The sequence below is a fragment of the Leptidea sinapis genome, chromosome 3, assembly GCF_905404315.1.
Source record: "Leptidea sinapis chromosome 3, ilLepSina1.1, whole genome shotgun sequence".
NCBI classification, from domain to species: Eukaryota; Metazoa; Arthropoda; class Insecta; order Lepidoptera; family Pieridae; genus Leptidea; species Leptidea sinapis.
The window spans coordinates 1,972,685-1,999,800 of record NC_066267.1 but is presented as its reverse complement, the minus strand read 5'-3'; the positions used below and the strand labels follow the sequence as shown (position 1 = coordinate 1,999,800).

At 38.1% G+C, this 27,116-nt stretch overlaps 1 protein-coding gene across 1 annotated transcript; it reads left to right on the top strand.

Moving 5' to 3' along the window:
* The first annotated feature begins 2,279 nt into the window (after positions 1 to 2,279).
* On the top strand, positions 2,280 to 19,065 carry LOC126979440 (uncharacterized). Its single transcript, XM_050828746.1, has 9 exons — positions 2,280 to 2,345; positions 7,723 to 7,810; positions 8,283 to 8,384; positions 9,144 to 9,341; positions 9,926 to 10,057; positions 12,180 to 12,293; positions 13,768 to 13,913; positions 15,347 to 15,527; positions 17,490 to 19,065. The coding sequence occupies exons 1-9, from the start codon at positions 2,292 to 2,294 to the stop codon at positions 17,693 to 17,695; spliced, it is 1,221 nt and encodes a 406-aa protein (XP_050684703.1). The 5' UTR covers positions 2,280 to 2,291; the 3' UTR covers positions 17,696 to 19,065.
* The last annotated feature ends 8,051 nt before the right edge of the window (positions 19,066 to 27,116 follow it).

Here is a 27,116-nt window from a genome sequence, read left to right as displayed (position 1 = left end):
TGTTAAAAAATATATTTTCATCACTTACCGGAACCAGAAAGAAACCCAGACTACAAAGTAATCTGGGTTTCTTTCGACAATAATATCTCGTTTTCCATTTTTTATACTTATCTCATATTAAAATTCTTAAGTAGGTAAGTAGATCGCTTACCTACTCTTCTGATCGCCAAGGGCTTTCCCAGATGAGGTTAGATGTATTAAGTACTACAATATTATAATTTATAAGAAACGTCAACTGAAAGGTTTAATAATTTCAAATATAACAATATAATATACCTACGAGTATAAACATCTCTATAAAATGAACACGGCCAATATTACTTTGTAATTTGATAAAACTCATTGTATAAACTCAAGTTATTAAACAAGCAATAATAAGCTTAAAATTTATACAGTGTAATCATAATTTAGGACGATAATTACTATCGAGTTATGATTGTGTGCGACTCTACGCACCACCTGCAACTTGAAAACAAATCATAGATGAATAAAAATTGATTTTATTTTAGTGCTTAGCGCTTTTGAAAAAGGTTCATAATTGGTTGTTAATGACCAAATTTACCAATATTAAGGGCGATTACAAACATGAACATTTATTATTCACGGGATGTTAGACATCAACAATAATTATTGTATCATTATATATTTTTAGGTATCATTGTACCTACTTTAGGTACGTATTATGAATGAATAAAAAGCCGTTTTAACATGTTCCTACATCGCACAACTACGTTCCTACAACTCCAATTGAAGAGTTGGAGTATAGGGTGAGATGAGGGTTAAGCTCACTATGCTTTTCAATTTATACATAAACGAGCTGATCGTCGAGTTCAGTTGTTCAGCATTTGTTTACAGTTAGGTCTGACTGGAATTCGGTCTTTTGGTGTCACTCTTAAAAGTCATAATTTTCTGCAAGTCCCATCGTAAAATCCAACTACAGAAAAAATACTTTTATGTTATGAAGATGCAGATGTTATAAAAGACTATCTAACGAAATAGATTAGAGAAGAGAAAAGAAAAAAACTATGACCCCATTGATAATATACACTCTATAACATATATAAAATATAACGAGTACAATAAATCTATCTAAGACAGCCTTAAATACGAATTCATATGGCAAATGGTTGTGATTGAAACTTCCTAAGATTTGCTGATAACCTACTGACTTATATTGGGAAAAAAGCCCAAGAGTACTGGAATCCTTGATAGAGTCCCTAGCAGACAGAAGATGATGACCAACTCAGTGGTTGCAGATAAAATCATGGTCTAAAACTGGAATATGTTAAGGAATATGTGTAGGAATATGTGTATGTATATGTGTATGCAAGATTGTATCGCTAAATAGAAAGTAATTAATAAAATAATTGCAACTGGGCGGAATAGATTTTGGGCTTTGAAAGAAATCATGAAAGCAAGGAACATAGAAAAATGCTAAAGAAAAAGACTTTTGGAGCCTGTAATCTCCTTACCATTGCTTATAGCTGCGAAACCTGGGCTTTGACAAAAAACATACGGACAAACTTGTTAAAACTCAGAGAGCCGTGGAAAGGAGCATTTTGAAGTTTAAACTAAAAGACAATGTCAGTCAATGTCAATGTCAGTATTAATACAGACATAAGGCGTAAAACGTAACAGACAGATACACTGAACACTCATTGGTCAACCAAAATGAGGTTGGACTGGACATTTTCTCTGTTGTAAATATAACAAATGGAGTAAGTAAGTGACTGTCTGGTACATATAAATATATTTCTATTTCTGAAATCACCTTCATTCAAAACAAAAGTCTGGAGCTCTCTATCAAGCAAGAACTTTTTTGTATAGGCGAGTACTCCGCTATTTTATTTAATGAAAGGAATAATAACTTTATGTACATTTATTAATTATATATATATAAATATATATTACTATATTATATTATTGTTACTAAGGCACTGCAAATTAAAATTAAAATTTACAGAAACGTTTTGTTTATTTAAAAGTAAAAAATATAGTATAAAATATATAATGCTAAAAGCAGTCCAGATCCAAAATCGAATGCGAAATCTTATAAAATTATATTTTTACAATTTAATATTAGATTTACTTGGTCACAATTGTTTCCAGCCTAATTTAAAACAATTCCGTCGCCATTTTGCTTATGTGCCAACGGGCAACGCAACGACAGCTTTTTAAAATAATATCAATTCATTCGTCTTTTGTTTTGTATTCTAAGCGGACCGTTCGAGAATTGACACAAAGAGTCTAACACTCTACAGAAACAATTATATATTATTGGTAACATCAAAATGCTTCAGACACAAACGTATACGAACGATTACAGCACTGGATCATCAGATTCTGTAAGTTTTTTTTATTTACTGACCTTTTTATTAGGAATAAATAAATTATTAAGGAATGTAATAATAGTTAGTGAAAAGTTTGTTTTTAAAAGCATTTTTGAATTGTCGTTCGATGTAGATGTAAACTGTACATAATATACGTAGTTTTAGTTTATAATATAATGAGGGTATTTAAAGAATAGGTATTATTGATTGCGAGTTGCGAGTAAATAAACTGATATTTTTTTTAACAAAGTTAGCAATTAATGTTTGAATTTAAAAGTATAATAATTTTTGTCGCTGTCCACAGAATGTAAGAGGGATATGTTAATCAGTAATTTAAGAAGATACCTACTTAAGGTAAAAATAATAATTTCGTTTCAAATAGCTAGTCCACCGCAGTATAATGGTGAATTTTGGTTTATGATTTCTTAAAATTTTTGAAGTGTAAACATCTTTAGAGGCGTTGAACACTTTCCTTGGGATGAGTATAAAATGTTAAACTCACGTCAGGACACGTGGCCTTATCGAAAATTCGTAAGACAGTCGTTGAAATTATGCATGAACGTTGATTTTTCTGAGAGATAAACTTTTTAATGTAAAATAATTGTAATACTTACCCAGTTCTGAAGTGTAAACTTTTCTATCTTTATCTATATATTCAAAAATGAATTGCTGTTCGTTAGTCTCACTAAAACTCGAGAACGGCTGGACCGATTTGGCAAATTTAGGTCTTGAATTATTTGTGGAAGTCCAGAGAAGGTTTAAAAGGTGAATAAATAGGAAAATTCTGCTAAATTAAATAAAAACAACAAATTTGTTTTTCCTTTGATGTGTCCATACATAATTTCTATGAGAGAATTTATTTACGCACGTTTTGCAGTTCTGCTGTGAAACAATTTCAATACGACAGCAGGGTGGATATTTTACGAAGTAATTTTTGATGTTATGATAACATGACAAATTTATATAAAACATTATTTTATTTATTATATACAGAACAAAGTCTGTCGGGTCAGCTAGTATATATATAATATATTTCTTGTGTGCGTGTGTATGTCACTGAACTCCTCCTAGACGGCTGGACCGATCCTAATGAAATATTTGTGTGAGTTCAAGGGGATTCGAGGATGGTTTAGATTCATAATTGAACTACCTCCTAACGGCTGGACTGATTTTTCAAATTTAAGACGTGTGTACAGGACAACGTCTGTCGGGTCCACTAGTATTATATAAATTGTCAATTTAGGATATGATAGCGCAATAAATGAATTGCTAGCAAGTATTATACGAATAAATAAAGCAATACGTTCGAAATTATTCCATAACCATTACAAAATATTTAAAAATGCACAACGTCAATGTTCAAGTTTTCACTTCTGTCGGCACTCCCGGAGTGCTTGCTTTTTTTATAGATTTTTTCATTTCAAAATTTTGTTTTCACATTCATATACTTCATCATCATATACCAATTTTCGGTTAATGTCTTATAGAGTCCTCTATGAAGTTATCCTTTTCGGTACTAATACCAATAATACTATACAATAACTATATACCCGGTCAAGTGCGAGTGAGACGTGCTCGCGAAGGGTTTCGTACCTACGTAGATACATTTTAAATACATTTCTATACTTATAAGCTTTTTTTAATTTGAATTTTGTCTGAGAATTTTGCGCATTCAGATTACGAATTGGTCTCCGCTGTGCTACAACTAGATATTGTCGCTTCATTGTGTGTCTTCTACCGCATTTATCACGGGGAGTGTTCCGAAGAGCTGTTTAACCTGATTCCTGCCGCCGAATTCCACCTTCGCACGACACGCCACAAGTTAGGATATCATCCTCACCATCTGGATGTGTGGCGGTCCTCCACAGTGCGGTTTTCAAGGAGCTTTCTTCCACGTACTACAAAGTTGTGGAATGAGCTTCCTTGTGCGGTGTTTCAGGGACGATACGACATGGGTACCTTCAAAAAAAGCGCGTACACCTTCCTTAAAGGCCGGCAACGCTCCTGTGCTTCCTCTGGTGTTGCAAGAGATTGTGGGCGGCGGTAATCACTTAACAACAGGTGACCCGTACGCTCGTTTGTCCTCCTATTCCATAAAAAAAAGATACCGCCGGCGTAGTCGCAAAGTGCGGTAACTAATACTACGCCCAAGTGGGCGTACTCGAGCCAGTCTCGAACAATGTGTGACGTTGACGTGCCACATATTCTGTAAAATTTTGATAATAATTGCAACTTAAATGCCGGGTTACATAATAAAAATAATACTACAAGAAATAAGAAATACACTGGGATCACATATCATCAACAACAGTAAGTATTTATTATTTTATTCATTTCAATGTAAAATAACACGAAGCGTATGTTACAAAATTTTAAAGATGCAATTGAGTGTCAAGATCAAACGCAAACAAGCTTCTATAGTTGCTGTAATACAAAAGTTGTATTGTTCTTAGGTAGTGCGTTGTCTAGTTGGAGCGCAGCGGAGACCAATCCTTAATCTAAGTTGGCGTATTTATTTAATTAGTTATAGCGGCAGGAGCAGACTGTCAAAATGTCAACTTTAGTATACCTACCTCGCTATTGCTCTTTTGAGATAATTTAGCTTGCGGACGAACAGTTTTTTATGGCTAATAGAAAATAATTGGGTTTGCGCTTAGATAATTTATACGTATAAATAATATAAGCGATATAAGTGGTAATTTATTTATTAGGTTTATTTACAATCACTTACAATAATACACACAAATATAAAAAGTAAAACTTAAAACTAGGAACTAAATGTAGTGATTACTTACAAATAAACACAGCATGCACAGAACTAATTAATTTAACTCGTAAGTATTATATATAATAAGTTAAGAATTAAAAAAGTTAAATGCCGCCAACGAAACTGTAGCTTAAGAAGGCGTATAAAGGTATTTTGTCGATCTTAGATTTGATTTTTACAGTCGATAATAATCCACAAATGGTTTATTCTTTTAAATATAGGTATAACATTATATGTAAGTCTCAAATTTTATTACAAGTAAAGAATGTTAAGAAAACGTACTGTTGTAATTAAAGATTTGAGGTTAACTATTTATTACCTACCCAAAAATAAAATTAACAGTATAATAATAGCTTTATTTATTATACTGTTAATTTATTGAATTAGGCGTTACTTTGCGGAAATCCATAATTATACAAATGATTAAAGTTTTCTTTAGTGTTAATTCCGCCAATATTTGTTTTCATGGTGAATTTACTGTAACTAAAGTACAGACGGATAATCCGACTCGCACTTAGCCAAGTTTTATCTGACTTTTTTGCGTCTTCTTTTTCTTACAAAGCACGATGCGGCCCGCGGTGACGTTTTCGATCCGTTGTATGAATGCGGGATGGTGTGAAGCGCGCGGGTGAAATCAGAATTTTTTCTAGCTATGTGCGCCCTCTGAAGTAAATTGTAACAAGTAAAAAAAGGCAACTATGGCTAGTTGTGATAGGCGTTGTTCGTATTTTGATTTATTTTTAATTATTATAAATAATGTCGCACGGTAGCACGCACTGCCGCGAGTCTTGAAATTGTATTGCCTCGTAGAAGTAGTAGGTTTTTTTTATGATATTAAGGGACGAGACGAGCAGGACGTTCAGCTCATGGTAATGGATACGCCCTGCCCAGTACAATGCAGTGCCGCTGATGATTCTTGAAATACCCAATAATTCTGAGCGGCACTACAACTGCGCTCTTCAGCTTGAATCAGAATGTTAAGTCTCATTTGCCCAGTAATTTCACTAGCTACGGCGCCCTTCAGAACGAAACACAGTAATGCTTACACATTACTGCTTCACGGCAGAAATAGGCACCGTTGTGGTACCCATAATCTAGCCGGTATCCTGTCCAAGGAGCCTCCCACTGGTTTTTACTAACAGACTTAAGGTGTTAGTGCAGTTGCTGCTCCAACTTTGTGAGTCCTCGCATAATAGGGTCTAGCAATAGCAATGTAATTGGTCTTGTAACCGTTTTAATGTTCTTGTTTGAAAGTGCACTCATAATAAAATGTAATATCTAAACAATAATTTATCATGGCTTAAATCACTTGTTTACGAACAAGATATTCGATTTCACACGAGAGTGTTATTATAATTTAAGTACCTACCTAGCTATAGGTTACCTACGCTTATATGTTTGATGGTCATCGATTCGTTCAGGCAAGGCATTTGTTTATGTTTAATAGTATGCCATGGTTCAATGTCATATTCAAAATCACGGACTAGTAAAAAAGAAGGACTCCGCGCCGTGATATTAGCCAGTGAAGCACCTTTATGCTAGTGTGTATGCGGTTACAGGGGTATACCAGTTACACAATTTTTTCTCCCTTAAATAATCATATTATATCCATAAATAATTTTACATTATTGTTTTTACACTTTTTCACAACGCACGACGACATTTTTGAAATATTTTATTGCGACGCAAACTGATCTGTCACAGACTATGGCAAATCTCATAATGGCGGCCGATCGGCTTGTATTAATGTAAGTGTGTGCGTGGGGGCTATGTATTTACAGTTTACACGTTTACCGGCTTGTTTTGGTGCTTCACTGTTATGTAAGGTGACACGGAGTCCTTATTTTTTTCTCGTAAATGCATCTTGACACTCAATGGCATCTTTCAAATGTTGTAACATACGCTTCGTGTTATTTTACATTGAAATTAATAAAATACAAAATAATTACTGATCATGTGTGATCCCAGTGTATTTTTTATTTATTGTAGTATTATTTTTACAAAATAACGCAACCCGGAATTTTAGTTTCAATTGTTAGCAAAGTTTGACAGAACATGTAGCACGTCAACATTGTTTGAGTTGGTAGGTACGCCCACTTGGGCGTAGTATTAGTTGCCGCACTTTGCGACTACGCCTGCGGTATCTAGTTGGAGTGCAGCGGAGACCAATCCCTAACCTGAGTATTGAGTATTCTTGTTTTCACATTTGTTGCTTCTTTTTCCCGCATTGCTAAAACCCTTTCGCTAATATATATTTTTGTAAAATGATTCAGTCAAAAATAAGTATGTAACAACACACACATATTTAACATAGACACTCATCGGTAACACTGAAGTTTGTTAAGATATTCTTGAAATATCTTGAAAATAATTTGGGGAGTCAACATCTCCCGAGGATGCCTCGTGTAGAGGCCAAAACGCGCTGATTTGATTAAAGACGTATAACGCATAACGGAGTTTTCACTCAAGAAAACTTACAACATTTGCATAATTATGGCTACCCACAAAATAACCTAATTCAAAAAAATATATTCTACAATACTTATGTTTAGTACCTAGGTATTATCTATGACTATTTTTTCTCAGATAAATATACATTACCTACAATTGAGTGCCATTTTCCAGTTTCTGCCGTCCATCAAGAAATCTTCATGGAGCGCTTGGCAGCAAGATGACTTCTCCCTGAGGCGGAGGTCTACAAGCTTTGTAGAAGGTACCAACGCTTAAGTATACCTGAGTCTATAATAAGAAAATAAATAAAAACCATTTTTATGTTAACCGTCTAAAGACGAGAAGAGAACTCACTGTTGGTGGATGACGGTAATTATGTATCTACCAGTGGGAGGCGCCCATTGTAAATCCGTTATTAGATGTAAGTCATACAAAATAGTATTATTATAACCTAATTTATGTTCTGTGGATTTTGTGATGTTTTAAATAAATAAATATATTGGATGCATCAACCTTTAGAGCTTGAATTCATTGTTTGTGTAAGGATGCTTCGTGAACATGCTGGTCGTGATTACTGTTATAATTAGTAATCGCATCAAACAAATACAATCGAATTAGTAATCGCATCAAACAAATACAATGGAATTAGTAATCGTAACAAAAAATACTATCAACCAGGCCGTTTGTAAGATTTTAACGTAAATTGACCATCAAACTCAAACCTCCCTCTGCAGGTGCAGGGGGTAGCAGTTGCCTCGATGCAGTAATGCTGGAGTTTCAGCTCAACGGATTAGACTCCCCGTACGTACCTGAAGCTGACCCTATCAAACATTCAGGTATGTAGTGCTTGACGAGTGGTTTCTAACTAAAAATATTTTATGTATGGCTACACTGGTCAGTTAAAATTTATTTTAAAAACATTATAAATTATAAGTTTTTATCGCCGGAAGGTGCGCTATTAGCGTTTAAGAAGGCAATAACAGAGGAATCAAACCGGACTGGAAAAAGTGTTTGATTCAAAAGTTTGTATTGATGCTTCATCTTTGTAAATATTTGATTTAAAAAAAAGTTACCCATAGAACATAATATTTTTTTTATTCATAATTTTCTGAGTGTTCGTACGAACCTCGCTTGAGAGCCAGTCACTATACACACCACCACTCTCGTCAAGCCAGTGTATTTCATTTCCTAATGGTTTAATTCCACCGACGAATTCTTTCGTATTTTGGCCACATAATCCAAAGGGGTAATGAGAGCCTGGAGACATTGATCGTAGTTGGGAACACAAATTGCAAGTGAGCCCGAGACCGATGTCCTACCAGATGGACCGACAAAATAAAAGACTCCAGGCCCTCGAGGTTTAGCGCCGCCGTCTGAGCCGCGTTGGACAGAAGCTGATGAAAACAAATAGTTAACTCTAAGTTTGGAGCACTTGTTGATGACCAGGATCCTTAGTCATGAGTCACTAGAGAGAGACAGAAATAGAGTGAGAATGGTTGATACATAACTAGCCTAGCATCAATTGTAAAGAGATCCTCTTGTTTTCGCCCGTTAATTGTTCACATAACAAAATGTAAGTTTATTCGTTTCTCTAGCTTTTCCCGGCATGGGTCCACCACCCAACTATTTGAGACAGAAGTCGTGGCCGGCCCCCGATAGCACGCCTGGATTAGCGCTCCCCATTTCTGATGCTATCACCCGAGTTGCCGCAGAACTATTACTGCAACCTAACCCTGAAGAAGGAACTGCATCATTATACATGGGGAACACCAAACCAACAGAAAGATATGCAGGTAATACGGGCTTATTATTTTTTTGCATGCGTCATTACACATGTAGGTATATAATGTATGCTAGAAAGAACATTACTGAATTCAAGAAAAATTGTGATTTGAATTAATTCAATCCAAGAAGAATGACTAAATTGTAGGTACGTGCCCTGTTAGCTAGCGTTAGGGGCTTCTTCATTGGTCTTGGTATTCAATTTTACAATATTGCTTCGCCGACCAAAGACTTCTATGTATTCTACGGCGGGCAGAGAGGGGATCAGGCATGGTTAATAAGCCTGGCAAACGCAGATGTAATAATATTGATAATGTTTTATTGGTCATTTTAAACAAAATCGGTGTTAGTTTGTTGCAAAGAACGTTCACGGCTTACAATACAGTGCACTGATCTTTTCGTTTGCTCGCAGTGGACTAAACGAGTTGCGGCATCGGAACCGAAACTCAGTGAGCAATAATTGTCAAAGCCATCTTTGCAAGATTTTTACAAAATTGTTCTTTCTAAAGACGTAGAATAGCACGAGGAATAAATAATTTTTTTGAACAAAACTTAATTTATTAGTGATTAACAATAGTATAACTGTATATCCTAGATGTATCTGGGCTGGGTGCACCCAGCAACTACCTGCGCCAGTCGTCGTGGCCGGTCCCTGACCGCAGCCCTGCAGCTTCGTATCGTTCTCCAGGATCGGCTGACCTGCTGCTGCAAGCCACTGCTGGAGAAGGTACAACTTTATCTTGATCCATGGTAGAATAGCCAAACGTTTTCCTATTTGGGATGGAACTCAACTGTACATATTTCGACGACCCCTATAGCCCAGTGGTTAGTGACCCTGCCTACTGAGCTAGAGGTCCCGGGTAAGTTTTCTTTAACAAGTTTTGGTAATGAAAAATGTAATAGTTTTAACAAGTACCCATCTGGAATTGTAACTTTAAATAATTGAATTCGTTTTTTGTCATTAACTGAAAATTACTTGTAAATTAGTGTACGTTTTAACAGCTATTTGAATTATTTCAGTAACTATGTCGAAGTATTTTCCTTATTTTTATATCTAACGTGTTGATCATATAAATTGAACATATTTATATATAAAAAATATATGTATTATGTATATATTTTTTCTTTTTAGGGGGCAGGTGTAGTGTGTGTAACACCTTTATACACCTATACACACACTCATCTCTCCAACTAGTATATAAGTATTCGCATAGTCTAATAAAGGAGCTTATTATCGTAGTCAGACTATAATCATTTGAATACCCGAACCTCCAACATCGCAGTTCCAATCCCGGTAGGTGCAATCATTTATATAATGACTATGTATGTACAGAGTCATGGATGTTTGTATGTATTTATGTATGTTTAAGGAAGTATATTGTATTAAATACTAGCTGATCCGACAGACGTTGTTCTGTATATAATAAATAAAATAATGTTTTAATATGAATTTGTCAATAATATATGATAACATCAAAAATTACTTCGTAAAATATGCACCCTGCTGTCGTAATGAAATTGTTTGACAGCAGAACTGTCAAACCGTGCGTCAATAAATTCTCTCATAGAAATTATGTATAGACACATCAAAGGAAAAACAAATTTGTTGTTTTTATTTAATTTTGCAGCATTTTCCTATTTATTCACCTTTTAAACCTTCCCTGGACTTCCACAAATAATTCAAGACCTAAATTGGCCAAATCGGTCCAGCCGTTCTCGAGTTTTAGCGAGACTAATTAACAGCAATTCATTTTATATATATAGATAGATATCGTTGTCTTGTATCCATAGTACAGGCTATGCCTAGTTTGGGGCAAGATAATTTGTGTAAGAGTGTGTTAATAAAAAATAAACATATCGGATCGGTTGGGATTCCAAATTAAAGTGTTTATTTTTTGTGTTGGTATTTGTAATATTATTTTCACTGAATGCAAAATATGTTGTTAAACTTGTGGGCTGGACCTATTTTGTCAGGAATTTCACTGACAGATACCTTACGTTATGTGGAGAAACATATTCAGATTTATTTAGAAAACAAGAAGGGTTCCGCACATAAAACCGATGAAATAATCAATAAAATCCGATTCAGAGGTCAGATTGTATTTTCCAATCAATTTCCTAATTTTGACATTAATTAAAAACACGGTTTTTATACGAAATAATTTTGATTATCTACTTCTTGATCCACCTACGGTATGATGTATAAGTACTCTATAAAATCTCGAACCTAAACGAGCATAGACTGTTTTGAAAGTGATCACTTGATCAGGTAATAATTAAAGTATCTAAACAACACGGGAAAAGTCACGGCGGTGCTTTCTGTAAGTTTTATTAACAGTATATATTATCGGAGAAATCTACAAATAATTAGAAAATTACAAATAATAAAAATAATCGATAGAATAGTTATAGCTATAATGTAGATCATCATAGTATCTAATTTAGAAGTATAGTTTGTGCTAGTACGGAATATTATCAGTTATTTCTTTATGAAAATATTGGATGAGACGAGCAGGACGTTCAGTTGAAGGTAGTTGATACGCCCTACCCATTACAATGCAGTACCGCTCAGGATTCTTGAAAAACCTCAATGATTCTGAACGGCACTACAGTTCGTCACCTTGAGACATAAGATGTTTAGGCTCATTTGCCCAGTAATTTCACAAGCTACGGCACCCTACACATTACTGTTTCACGGCAGAAATAGGCGCCGCTTGTACCCATAATCTAGCCGGCATCCTGTACAAAGGATGGTAGGACTGGTCTAAGATGTGGGTAGTAGTAGATTTCAAATTATATCTATCAGTTTTGTGGATCGTTGTTATTATTAAACACGATGTATGTCCTAGATATACCTGGTATGGGCACACCCGGCACCTACATGCCTCAGACGCCATGGCCTGTCCGCACCCCAGACAGTGCTGAAGTACGCACTGCTGAGCTATTGCTGCAAGCGACTTCTGGTAAGTACCGCATCTATACTAATATTATAAAGCTGCAGTGTTTGTTTGTTTGTTTGTTTGAACGCGCTAATCTCTGGTACTACCGGTCCGATTTGAATGATTCTTTCAGTGTTGGGTAGTCCATTTATCGAGGAAGGCTATGTTTTTTTTTTTCAAAATTAGGGATCCGTAATAAAATTGCTATTTTGTAACACAAGGTGTAAAATCGAAAACCTATTTTTGCGTGCGCTGCAAAAACTATTGACAATAGAACAAAATGATGTACATGCTATAATATAGGCAATATTTTATTACTTATAAAACTATCGCGTGAAAATACTTTATATGGCAAAACAACGTTTGCCGGGTCAGCTAGTCTTATAATATATTCCAAAGAGATTGCGAATCCGTAATTACAACCAGAGTTGACCTACTGTTGTGAATTGTTTTTGTTTCTTTGTAAAAATACATTTCCAGGATCTGTAATGTGTCGGACTCACATCAAAATCCACTTCCGGTTAAAAAAAAGCGTTTCCAGCGAAAGCGGGGGGGGGGGGGGGGGCTATGCTGTACATTATAGGAATAGAGCAGCGAATCGCCTACAAAATAGCAGCTTTTAATTTTGACTACTCAAATCGAGGCTGTGAGCGAGGCGGTCGTCGAAGTCTAGGCGTTTTTTGCTTAGCGAATACTGATTGTCATAGAAGAATTGTCAAACTATTCAACCTTTAGTAGTTCCATAAAAAGCCGTAAATTTCGTTGCGCTAGTGCTGCGTGAGCCAAGTTAGTGAATATGAAATTGACACTCGCCGCTACCGCAGCGTCGAGCTGGAGGACGTGTTGCTTAGAGAATTGCACTGCAGGACGTTGAGACATTAGACGTTAAGTCTCATTTGCCCAGTAATTTCACAAGCTACGGCGCCCTGCACACTGAAACACAGTTATGCTTCATGGCAGAGAAGCGCACCGTTGTGGTACCCATAATCTAGCCAATATTCTGTGCACTCCGCCTCTTACGTCACCATTGGGCCTAGGATATCCCTATGCTTTTTATGTCCCGGGGAACCACAGGGCACATACATAGAGCAGAAGTACAGAGAGATAAAACGAATAATATTATCAAAAGTAGTACTAATAAGTACTGATTTACGCCGCTACTAGTAAACTTATAGAATATAGATCAATAATATTATATAGTTAGTAGGAGGCTCCTTTGCACAGGATGCCAGCTATATTATGGGTACCATAACGGCGCCTATATCTGCCGTGAAGCAGTGTGTAAGTATTATTGTGTTTCGGTCTGAAGGGCACCGTAGCTAGTGAAATTACTGGGCAAATGAGACAACATCTAATATAATAATCCTGAGCGGCACTGAAATGTAAATGGGCAGAGCGTATCAATTACTATCAGCTGAACGTCCAGCTAGTCTCGTCCCTTACAATCATAAAAAAAATTATGGTTACAGTTCATATCAATCAGTTTTGTTAACCGTAGGCTATGCTCCAGCTCCGAGAGAACAGAGTCTGCAGAGCGAGCAGCAGCAGCTGTTGCTCAACTCGTTTCCTCCCGGCTCTGTGCTGCACGAGCTCCTGCGCATCATCACGCAGGCCCAAGCTTCCAACTACAAGCCACGTCGGAAGGTATACATGACATCCGTACATAATGAAATGAGATAAAATTTCTTTATTGATTTAGGTATTATGAAAGTCAATTTTGACGCCATCGGTTCAAGAGGAGGGGAGGAGGCCTTGTTCTGAGAAGAATCAGCAAGAAACTCAACAAGTTTTATCCTCCCTTTACAGATTTCACAGGATCCACACATTTATACCGTCTATATATTCCTAAACTTTATAATACGCTTTGTTCATTAAAGTTTCCTTACTATGATGCTTCGTATAACGGAAATTCAGTAACATGATGTGGGAGTTCATTACATATCTGTATACATTTCTCCATGAATGAAAAGAAGAAGTTGGAACAGCAAGACTTTTTCTACCTTTTGTGTTTATATTGCGATAATCGCTATTCTTAAATTTTCGCGACAACTCGCGCCACACCTCATCCAATATGAATTCATAATATAATATACGTGTTTTTAGAAGTTCAATAAATAAGTCATTTAAAATACTATTCTGAAAACAAATATTTGATTTTCAACTGAATATCGAACTTGAAATCTAATAATATCGTAAAATTGGGAAAAGATTTATTTATTAGATTTCCTGTGAACCTAATAAAGATATTGGATAAAGCAACATGACTGGGTCGTCCCTAGTCCCTATAGATGAAATGGATATAATCCATTTCATGAAGATAAGAACGATTGCGTGGAGGCATTATCAGGATGGTCACGGGGGAAACAGGGGCGTGCATTGGTTTCTAGCTGTAGCTACAAGTGCCTATTAATATGTAAGAAGTACAGTAAGAAATTTTGGTGTTGCAAACATAACATACTAGGTGAGTGTTCAATAGAAATTTGGTTATAGAATAACGGAACTAAATTAACTTTCACACTAGTGGTATATATTAATTTAGGTAATTAATTGTCTATATGAATAGATAATTTAATTTCGCTTGCTGTAATTTGATTGTAAACTAAATATCGTACTTTGAACGTTTTCTTGTTAAATAAATATTCGTAAAACTACAAATTACCTTAGTTCATGACATTCATTTGACGATGACAAGTGTTTTTATGTAGGTTTATTATTTACAAGTTTAGTGTGAGACACGCAAATATTAAACTACCTTCAATATTGAAACCATTTATAGTTTGTTTATTTTATGATTAAGATTAGTTTATATGTTTTTGTTAAATATGTAAGCATTCTTATCCGTTGGAAAGAGCGGTCTTCCCTAACACAGGTTCTACGAACTTAAAAGGGAAATCCTTAAAATTCTATTTACTAAAATGCTAAATAAATAAAGTTCTGATTTATTTTTTTATTTTTGATATGCAATGCACCCTCCTAGGTCCCGAATACATATGTATGGAGAAATTGTTGTCCGAATACATACATATACATGTAGTGTCCTGTGTGGTGATCGGAATATGATGGTGGTATGACGGTAGCAGGAGGAGTGCCGGTTCTGCAAGAACAATGGTGAGCGCGCCTCCTACTACCGCTCGCATTCTCTGCGGGTCGCGGGCCTCGTGGAGTGCCCAGTGCTGCGCGCGCTCACGTGCCAGAAGTGCGGCGCCAGCGGGGACCACGCGCATACCATCAAATACTGCCCGCTCACCAGCGCCGACGGTATGACCTGCTTCTTTAATAGATTGCCCTGTGCTTTTTTAATGAAAATAAGGTACGAGACGAGCAGGACGTTCATCTGCCCATTACAATGCAGGATTAAGTTAAGTTAAGACTCATTTGCCCAGTAATTTCACTAGCTACGGCGCCCTTCAGACCGAAACACAGTAATGGTAACACATTACTGCTTCACGGCAGAAATAGGCGCCGTTGTGGTACCCATAATCTAGCCGGCAACCTGTGTAAAGGAACCTCCCACTGGTATCCCCGGGGCGTAAAAAAATAGGGGTGTCCCAGACCCAAGAGTGACGTAAGAGGGCTTTTAGAAGTGAGAGAGTCACGCTGCCGTTATGACGTCAGCAAGGAAAGGGCCAGACTCGTCCACGTTAACAACTACCCTCGCACAGAATACCGGCGTCTAAGTAGCGGCCTATAGTGCCGCCACATAGGTTAGTGTCGAGCACCGAGGTGTTTCCGGGACGATACGACATGGGTACCTTCAAAAAAAGCGTCCTTAAAGACTGGCAGCGCCCTTGTGATTCCTCTGGTGTTGTAAGAGAATGTGACCCGTTCGCTTCCATAAAAAAAATGGACCAAGGGCTTGTGATATCTCATGGTTTGTGACCACCGCCGCCCAAACTGCGCCATACCGACAGTAGAGGAATCTCTGCAGGGTCTCGACCTTATTGAGAGTTGAAGGCGCTTTTATTGAAAGTACCCATGCCGTATCTAAAATCTAAATTGATCAATCATAGCGCAAGGAAGATCATCACACAGGTGGGAAGTACGATGCGGTGGAAAGTTCCATCCAGACAGTAAGGGTAATATTTAGATCTTTCTGGTCTGAGGCTGTACCAAAGGAGAGACCGTAGGAGAACCAAAGTTACCGACATAGTTCAGTTGGTTGTGAAACTGAAGTGGCATTCGGCGGGGCACATATCTGGCCGTTGGGGCAGTTAAGTACTCGAATGGCGACCACGTACCGGAAGACGTAGTGTTGGTAGGCCCCCCACAAGATGGACCGACGAATCTGGTCAAGATCGCCGAAATAGGTTGGATGAGGGCAGCGCAGGACCGTCATCGTCTTTGAGGCCTTTGTCCAGCAGTGGACGTCTTCCGGCTGAAATGATGAATGATGATGATAGAATGGTTAACTATCAAGTCGTTCATCAAATATTAAATCAACAGTACAATATTGTATATTAAAAATAGCGCAAGAAAAGAATGCTGGGAGAGTTTCTTGCCGCTTCTACTCTCTCAGAGCGCCATTTGTTTCCGAAGCTGTAGTGGTATCTAGTATAATAGAAATGACTTCAAAGAGAATTCTAATAAAATCAATTTTGAGAATATAAATGCCTTTTAACGATGACCGTGCTAGCCTCTACCAGGCACGGAATGAAACATTACACGAAATAAGTACTAGAAGAACGTATCATACCACAACATACTCGTACCAGGGAACCAGTGTTTAACGGTTACTCTCTCTCTCTCTCTTTTCGTCCGTACTCCGTAATCCGTATCAATAGTAATAGTAGTGATAGTACAAACATTAGTATCTTTTCCTGTCAGGATGAGCAAGTGAAAATTATTAAGCTAGTAATTTATCCATGTGAAACTCCCTTCAATCTTTATTATTAATAATTCATGACCATTGCACGAACACATAGACCAGTGGGACGCTCGTTTGCACAGAATGCCGGCTAGATTATGGGTAACACAACGGCGCAACTTAAATTACTGGGCAAATTAAACTGAACATCTTATGCCTCAGGGTGACGAGCGCAAACTGCCGCCCAGAGTTTTTGGGATTTCCAAGAATCCTGAGCGGCACTGCATTGTAATGGGTAGGGTGTATCAATTACCATCAGTTGAACGTCCTGCTCGTCTTGTCTCGTATTGGCATAAGAAAATAAAAATAAAAAAGAGTCCAAATCATCATTTAAGTGTTTCACTATTTGATTACAGAACGTCGTAACTCGGTCGCATTGATGCAGAGTGTTCGGCTCGGGTCGTCGGCGCGCCGATTGTACCCGAGAGCGACATCTATGATCGCGCCCGAGCACGTGGTGTACGGCGAACCCACGCCGCGACCGTCCGGTGGCGAACCCGCGCTCAAGACGGCGCCCCTTGACCCGCTCTGGTCGGAGTTGGAGAAGAAATTGATGATCTAGAATCTAGATTCTAGGGCTTAGGTGATCCGAGAGTATATGAGAATAGATTACGCAAATTCAAATTACTTGATAAATATTTAAGTTACTCCAAGACCCATGGCCGCAACTTAAAAAATCGATCACTTAAAAATATATATCAGGTTTTATTATTGGGTTGTTGTTTGTGAGTCTACCTATCTTGTTTTTTAATTGTTAGTTTATCATATGTATAAAGCGCAAAGGTGAAATAGAATCAACATTTTTTCGATCCTGATCAAAGTATTATTTTCACCCATTGGTTCTTGCGCGGGTAGGTAACTAATCATAATAGTTACCCACCTATTTCGATGTAGGTTCTTACATTTTTATATTTTTTCTACGTCGATGCTGATTTGAAGTTTTTGTATTACCGTTCAGATCGATATTAATAATTACTACTGTGGACTTTTTTTTTTTCGAGAGGAGTAAAATATATTTACGTATTGAAGACCCCGAAACGGGGCCCATATGTCGGGCTCGGGTGTAAACACCCCCTACCGACTAAAAACCTCCTCTGTGCTGATAGCCCTGAAGGCTTTTACAGCGAAGCCGGGCGGGGGCCTTGGAGGCCGAAAATGTAGCTAACAGGCGCGGGGCGTCTCGGAAGGAGACTCGAACCTCGGACCGCCTGCTCACTAGGCTGGTTGGAGAGAAGATCTCTAACGATCTAATATATCTGTTAGTCCAGTGGACTCTAGGTTTGAAGAGATTTCACACTCGCCGGCGAGTGCGCTGATATATCTATGTAAGTATGTGTGAGTGTAAGTGTGTGACTATTTGTGTGTAGTGTTATTGTAGGTGTGTGATTTGTGATTTGAGTGTGAGTGGTGTTAAACGATTACAGGACGAGGACTATCTCGTCGGGCTTCTATCAAAGTGTGTGAATCGTATTATATTAGGTTGTGGCCGCTGGAAATCGTCAAAGTGACTAGTGGCAGCGGTTTGATTAATGTACACGGCCGCGCCTACGTCTTCGAGGGCAGTGTGGTTGGTTTGGTGTCGGTGTTGGTGATGGTGTTGATGATGGTGTTGGTGTCGCGTTCGCGATCGTAATATAGTCGTCCGGGTCGACTAGTACGTGTCGAGGTACGGTTAAATTAAGATCAATTCGCACACACCTGACATTTGACAATTGGATATATTGTCCAAATTGAATAACGACTGAATAAATGAAATGGGGAATCAACTTATAGAAAATTTTATCTTGTAATCGTTTTGTATTGGAAGTTAAAATATCTTCTATGAAGTGAAATTGTCCATCTATTTATTAATATATAATAATAAATAAAAACTTACTCAATGTTGATACATTGAAAGTTTTTAGTTGTGTTATTTTTGTTTGGTTTTGATCATTTTGTTGATTTATTGATTATTTACGCAAAAGAGTTTTTTTTCGGATAATGATTATTTATATTTGTAACTTTATAGATAATATGAATACTTCACGTATTTTTTGATTTATTTATAGGTTAAATTGTAAAGTGATGGGTTTAATAATAAATGTTTTCGACATAAATACAGTTTCTTATTTAGTCTCTAAACTTAAACAGTATATTAGTTGAATTGCTAATGTGTCACTAGTGTCAATGCATGTAATAATCAATAACATACAATTGGTATTCTTATTTATGCTTTAGGTTATGTCGCTCAGCATTTAATTTGTCTGTTACTGCTTATTTTATAATAGCAAACATCCCGTTACGCAACATTGCCAAATTTTTTAGACAGGAGTTATATTGTATTAATGTTTATCTACACCCATGCTTTAAATTCTCTATTAAAGATTCTGAAACAGTTAGCTTATTACCAACATTAAAACACACAATGTCGTAATAACCATTACATCATCCAAACGAGTGTTGTAATGTTGTACTGAATTTCATAACAACACTCCTTTGTTTTTTTTTCGATCCCTTCATGCGCAAAGAGTTTCAACATACAGCCACATTCTTATTGCTCGATGCGTGGTATCTGTATGAATTTCAAAAAAAGAACATTTTTGATTACACGCGTTCCACACTCGAATAATTTGGCGCGCCGTAAAAAAAAGTAGGTTATTCGAAACCCCGCCATTTTTATTGAAAAAATGAGCGATTCAAGTTTTGACAGCACACCGCCTGATATTTAAAACGCTGCAAAAGAACATAATATTCAAGTGAATTTTAATAATTCCTCTATACAAAATGTAAATTACTACTAAAATAAATAATTCTTGAGTTTATTTGTATATAATCAGTAATGGATGATATTAGGTTACTACTAAGACAGCTGGCTGTTTTAATGTTAGCAGTAAGCAACCTGTTTCAGAATCTTTTAAAGGATTCATATTCTGGGTGTAAATAAAGTCTTGTATGCAACTGTTGATAATTAGGTATTAAAACACTCATGTGATACTATTATCACACTCGGCTTCGCCTCGTGAGATAAATCCACATTCGTGTTTTAATACCCCTTATTACACAACAGTTGCATAAATAACTATACTAATACGCTTCTTTGTTTTGACAACTTTTTAGTTGTCTCTGTTTATAATGTTCTATCTATAATGTTTGATTTATTGACATGGCACAATGACTGTATTGGCTTGCTTCTCTTTCAATCACTGACTAATCTTATATCTTTAAACAAGCAATTCTTGTATATCTTAATATATATAAATTACGTGACACGTTGTTTGTCCACAATGGACTCCTAAACTAATGAACAGATTTAAATTAGTATTACTTCATGGAGTGCAGTTTGGTCCAACTTGAGAGATAGGATAGTTTTTATTTCGATATTATTATGGGACCCATAATTATTTTTATTTTCAATATTTGTTTTGTATGGATATATTTTATACTAACTGACCCGGCAAACGTTGTTTTGCCACATAAATTGTATTGATATTTTCCTTGCTAGTTGATAAGAGATGGCGCTAGTTGTATTTATTAGTAACAATCGCACTTCTTTTATATTTTGTGTAATTCACACTCTAGTTTTATAAATTATAGCCTATTTGTTATTCTGGTGTGTAAGCTACATTATTGTAAAGTTTCATCAAAATCTATTCAGTAGATTTTGCGTTAAAGAAGTTCAAACATACATCCAGTCATACAAACTTTCACATTTATAATATTAGTAGGATGAGAGAATTTAGTGACGCACGGTTTGACAGTCCACTCTCTGGCTCCGCGTAGATTTAGAGGACCGCGTCCGCATCTATGCATGTGTCTACAGGTCCCATAGTGGTAACGCAGAAACCGATCATCTCATGGGCTGCGTTCAAGCGGCAATTGACGACGTACTTGCACAGATCCCCTCCGCTGAAATCGTAGTCTTGGGTGATTTCAACGGGCACAATGCCGATTGGCTTGGATCACGTACCACAGACTACGCAGGGCGATCTGTGCATAATTTTGCATTGGCGTATGGTCTGTCCCAATTGGTTGAGTCGCCAACGCGGCTCCCGGATGTGGATAGCCACATGCCGTCCTTATTGGATCTTCTGCTGACTACACATCCCGATGGTTACCAGGTCTTTGTCGACGCCCCTCACGGAACGTCCGACCATTGCCTGGTCAGGAGTGTAGTGCCTATCCGACGCCAACGTCGCAGACCACCAGCGACCCGCCGCGTTTGGCACTACAAGTCAGCAGATTGGGATAGGATGCGTTCCTTTTTTGCATCCTACCCTTGGAGCAGGGTTTGTTTCCCTTCGGATGATCCTAGTGACTGCGCCGTTGCAGTAGCCGATGTGATACTACAGGGTATGGATATTTTTATACCAAACTCTGTAGTACCCATCGGTGGCAGATCACAGCCCTGGTTCGATGCGTCAGTTAAAGCAGCATCTGACTGCAAAAAACAGGCGTATCGAGCTTGGGTTGCGGCGCTGGGCACAAAGGATCCGAACTGCATAGTTCTTAAGAGGAAATACAACCGTCCAGATTTTTTAAGCGGCAAATCGCCCGTGCAAAATCAAAACACGTCGTCAAAATCGGCGAGCAGCTTTCCAGTTACCCGACCGGAACACGCAAGTTCTGGTCGTTGTCGAAAGCTGCTGTTGGTAACTTCAGCCAGCCATCCATGCCGCCGTTGCACATGAGGAATGACACCCTGGCCCATACGGCAAAAGAGAAAGCCGATCTCTTGTGCACTCTTTTCGCCTCCAACTCGACTATTGACGACAACGGAAAAACACCGCCGACCATCCCGCGGTGTCAGAGCTCTATGCCTGAAGTACAGTTCAGACAGAAAACTGTTAGGCGAGCTCTGTTTTCGTTGGACGTCAGGAAGTCGAGCGGGCCGGATGGCATTTCTCCAATCGTGCTTAGAACGTGTGCCCCTGAGTTGACGCCGGTGCTAACGCGTTTATTCTGGCACTCTTATTCTAAAGGCTTAGTCCCTGACTCATGGAAGTCAGCCCTTGTCCATCCGATCCAAAAAAAAGGAGGCAGTTCGGATCCGGTAAACTACAGGCCTATTGCTATTACCTCCCTGCTCTCCAAAATCATGAAGAGCATAATTAGCCGTCAGCTCTTGGTATACCTAGAGGGTCACCATTTGATCAGCGACCGACAATACGGGTTTCGCCATGGTCGGTCGGCAGGTGATCTTCTGGTATACCTGACACATAGATGGGCTGCGGCTATTGAAAGCAAGGGGGAACTCCTGGCAGTTAGCCTGGATATAGCGAAGGCCTTTGATCGTGTATGGCACAAGGCGCTCCTCTCCAAACTTCCATCATTTGGGCTTCCCGAGAGCTTGTGCAAGTGGAACTCCAGCTTCCTCACTGGGCGTAGCATGCAGGTCGTTGTCGACGGATATTGCTCGAACCCGAAGCCCGTGAATGCTGGAGTGCCCCAAGGCTGTGTGCTGTCTCCCACGCTGTTTCTTGTGCATATCAATGATATGTTGGACACCTCCAACATTCATTGCTATGTAGACGACAGCACTGGTGATGCCATATACACGGGCCATGCAGGTCTCTCTCGGGAAATCGTCGACCAGTGCCGGGAGAAACTTGTGTCTTCTATCGAGTCCTCTCTTGAGAAGGTCGCGGAATGGGGAAAATTGAACCTTGTCCAATTTAACCCCCAGAAGACTCAAGTTTGCGCGTTTACCACAAAAAAAACCCCATTTGTCGTATCACCGCTCTTCGACAACACTTCCCTCAAAGCCTCACCTAGTATCGGAATACTGGGTCTCGAAATCTCGAGCGATTGCCAATTTCGTGGTCATCTGGAAGGCAAAGCCAAATTGGCTTCAAAGAAACTGGGCGTCATTAATAGAGCACGGCAATACTTTAAGCCGGCCCACATACTAGCGCTCTACAAAGCGCAGGTCCGGCCACACATGGAGTATTGCTGTCATCTCTGGTCTGGCGCACCCTAGTATCAGCTCGATCCATTTGACCGCGTGCAACACAGAGCAGCTCGAATTGTCGGGGACCCAGTGCTCTGTGAACGGCTGGATCACTTGGCGTTGCGTAGAGACGTTGCTTCATTGTGTGTCTTCTACCGCATTTATCACGGGGAGTGTTCCGAAGAGCTGTTTAACCTGATTCCTGCCGCCGAATTCTACCTTCGCACGACACGCCACAAGTTAGGATATCATCCTCACCATCTGGATGTGTGGCGGTCCTCCACAGTGCGGTTTTCAAGGAGCTTTCTTCCACGTACTACAAAGCTGTGGAATGAGCTTCCTTGTGCGGTGTTTCCGGGACGATATGACATGGGTACCTTCAAAAAAAGCGCGTACGCCTTCCTTAAAGGCCGGCAACGCTCCTGTGATTCCTCTGGTGTTGCAAGAGATTGTGGGCGGCGGTGATCACTTAACAACAGGTGACCCGTACGCTCGTTTGTCCTCCTATTCCATAAAAAACCACTTTAATTAAGTTGCAGGTGGATTAGGAGCTAGAAATTTTGGCATCTAGCTTGATCGAGGAAATGTTAATGATCAATTCGGTAAAAATAGATTTATTACTGCAAATAGGAACTTGAAGTACACCAATAGAAATTGTGTAACGCCTACTAAATTATAATAGTATTATTGCAAGAATTAACTGTTGATGAGATGGAAAACTTTATTAGTAATAAATAATAATGTTACATGATATGAATATGCTTCTAGTTTTAATAAAACCTTTTACCTTGTTTATGGGTGTCTGGAAGAGATCGCCTGCTTCATAAAAATACTATATTTGGTTTTAGATTTAACTACTGTTCTACATAATATATTCATTTTTAATTTTTTATTTGACTACACCAGCTTCCATAGCGGTAACACAGACTGACTGACTACTGGTGATTCTTAGCAATTTCAACGCTAAAGCAAATAACTTTGCTTTGACATATCTTTTTTACTCCGTCAATGAGAATCCCGGTAGTGGTAAGTCACACCTTCACTTGGACTTTCCGTTGACCACACATCTGGATATGAGCTGGTTTTCATTGACCCTTTGATCGTTGTTAGGCTATCGCTGCATGAGGCCAGTGGATTGGGATGAAGAAAAGAGAAAGACAACACTTGAAAAATACATGGAAAAAGATTTGCTAATTCGTTTTGTTTATGTAACCTTTTTAATGTCATCGAAACTAGCCAGATATAACAGGTACAGCCAAACAGTTTTTTTTACAAGTTTGAATGCAAAAAATCCGTTCCCCTGACCTATATGGCGGCAAGTGCTCACGCGAGTTCAGATTAATTGCACTAGCAGCCGAATTTGACCACCAGTCATTATTAACAAAAAAATGAGAAATTCTATCATCTTTGCGTTGACAGACTTTCAAAATATTTTTTTATTAAGATGTGGTGTTACTAGCAAACATTCTGTTACGCAACATTGCCATTTTTTTTATACAGGAGTTATATTGTGTTACAGTTATATAAAAATAATGTTTATTATTCGTATAAATAAAATCAAAGTTACATCAATCAACCAGTGGGAGGCTCCTTTGCACAGGATGTCGGCTAGATTATGGGTAGCAATAAGGCCCCTATTTCTGCCGTGAAGTAGTAATGTGTAATCATAATAATTGTGTTTCAGTCTGAAGGGCACCGTTCTTATGAAATTACTGGACAATTGAGACTGAATCATGAAACATCTTATGTCTCAAGGTGCCGCTCAGAATTATTGGGTATTTCAAGAATCATGAGTGGCACTGCATTGTAATGGGCAGGGCGCATCAATTACCATCAGTTGAACGTCCTGCTCGTCTCGTCTCTTATTGTCATTAAATAAATGAATTTTCAACATGACTTTCATCAATTATCCAAAATAATTATAAAAACAATTATCATATTAAAAACTGATACCTACTTAAAGCCTTATGGTATAGAAACAAATAAGTTGAATTCAATTTTTAAATAAATTCCTTTCAAATTTCAAGTGCCTGACGGCAAAGAGGTTAACACTATTTTAGGCAAATTTTTCCTAAAATATTTGTCGAATAATACTATAATTGAACCTCTTTCCGTGATAGTAACACCAAAAGTGGCCATTGTGCCAAAATAAGTTTTCTTCTAAATCTACCTATTTATTGATTTTGGATAAATACACAAAGCTCGGCTTGCGAGTCGTTCGAGACCCGCATCGTTCATAAATCTTGTTTATAAATTTAATTTGTGTAATTATTAATGCCAGAAGTGAGGGTTACCACTTACCAAGAAGTTTTTAACATAGTGAATACAGGTCGACCAGGTATCACAGGCAAAGAACGTTCACATAAAACTAGGTGAATTTTAATAATTTTCGCCCCTACTAGTATATTTTGGCACTATTGCCTTACTTAACTTGAACCTACATAACCGGCATACCGTTTAATTTCATTGATCACATACTCTTCACGACGAAATGAACTGTAACAGGATGCAATAAGGTGCTTATTTGTTTAACTGTTATATATTACAGCTATGTTTTATAAGCAAGATATAAGGTTTAATTTACTACAAGCATGCAAACACCAAATAACTATACACCACTAGATTTAACAGAATATTTAAGAGCAGAATTTTTTGTAACGGATTGTAACAGAATTATTTAGCATTACTCTATTTAAAAAATCCTGCCAAAAACTATGGATGTAATACTCCCTAAATACATACAATGTGCTGTTTTATCAATGTAGGTATCCTATCGGGGCGGCGAAGGAGTAGTGAGGTGGGGAACGGGGCAGGGGAGTGGTCAAGTTTTTTAAGTGATTTATTAATAACAATGTGAATTGTACGAACGCACCCAAGAACGGTCATTGAACAGTGATTGAAAGTCAGTTATTTGCTAATGTCATGGAATAGTTGATTTATAATAGTTGTAGCTTTTTTTTAATGGCAGTAAGGGACGAGACAAGCTGGAAGTTCGGCTGATGGTAATTTCGCCCTGCCCATCAAAATGCATCAAAATGCCCTGCCGCTCAAGATTCTTGAGAAACCCAAAAATTCTGAGTGGCCTTGAGATTTAAGATGTTATATCTCATTTGCCCAATATTCATTTCACTAGCTACGGCGCCCTTCAGACCGAAACACAGTAATGCTTATACATTACTGCTCCACGGCAGAAAGATGATTTGTGATCCCAGTGACTTTATATTCCTTGAAGTATAATTTTTATAAAGTTTTACTAGGCAACCTGGCATTTTAGTTTCCGTTCCGCACTTTGCGACTACGCCTGCGGTATCTATTTGGAGCGCAGCGGAGACCAGTTCTTAATCTAAGAATCTAGTCTTAAAGTCCACGCTGATTCTCTTAGATATTGATTAAATTAGATTACATTGACGTATACCTAGTATAGATGGTAGTTTAAAAGATCACTCAGACTTTTGTATCGAATTGTAATAGAAACGTGCGGGTTATACAGTAAAGTCTGTCTTAGAACCTCTCATATTGTGCTGGAAGATAAGGGGGTGTGGAGTTCGTACTTTATGTACTATATATATTCCTATGTATTTCCGTGCGAGTGTGGTCCTGAACCGGACGAACCGGCCCCGATTGTACCTACTGTCGTTGCAAGACGGCAGCGTGACCCTCCCAATGCCTCTGCGTTCCGAAGCTGAGGGTGCGTTAAGTCAAACATTAATTTAAAAAAAAAGCGGAAGCCCTCATTATATTCATTAATGCATTAGAATAATTGCGGACACACATAATATAAAAAACACTGTACAACGATGGTATAATTCCTACCCACAACCATGTAACGGCATCATTCAAACCGAATATCTGAATACTAAATATTAATGTCAGTGAGGATTTTACGTTTAGAAGCACTGACAACAGAAATTTGAAATACATAAACACATAACCAGTGTGCATAGGATGCCTTCTTTGCACAGGATGCCGGCTAGATTATGGGTACCACAACGGCGCCTATTTCTGCCGTGAAGCAGTAATGTGTAAGCATTACTGTGTTTTGGTCAGAGAGGGCGCT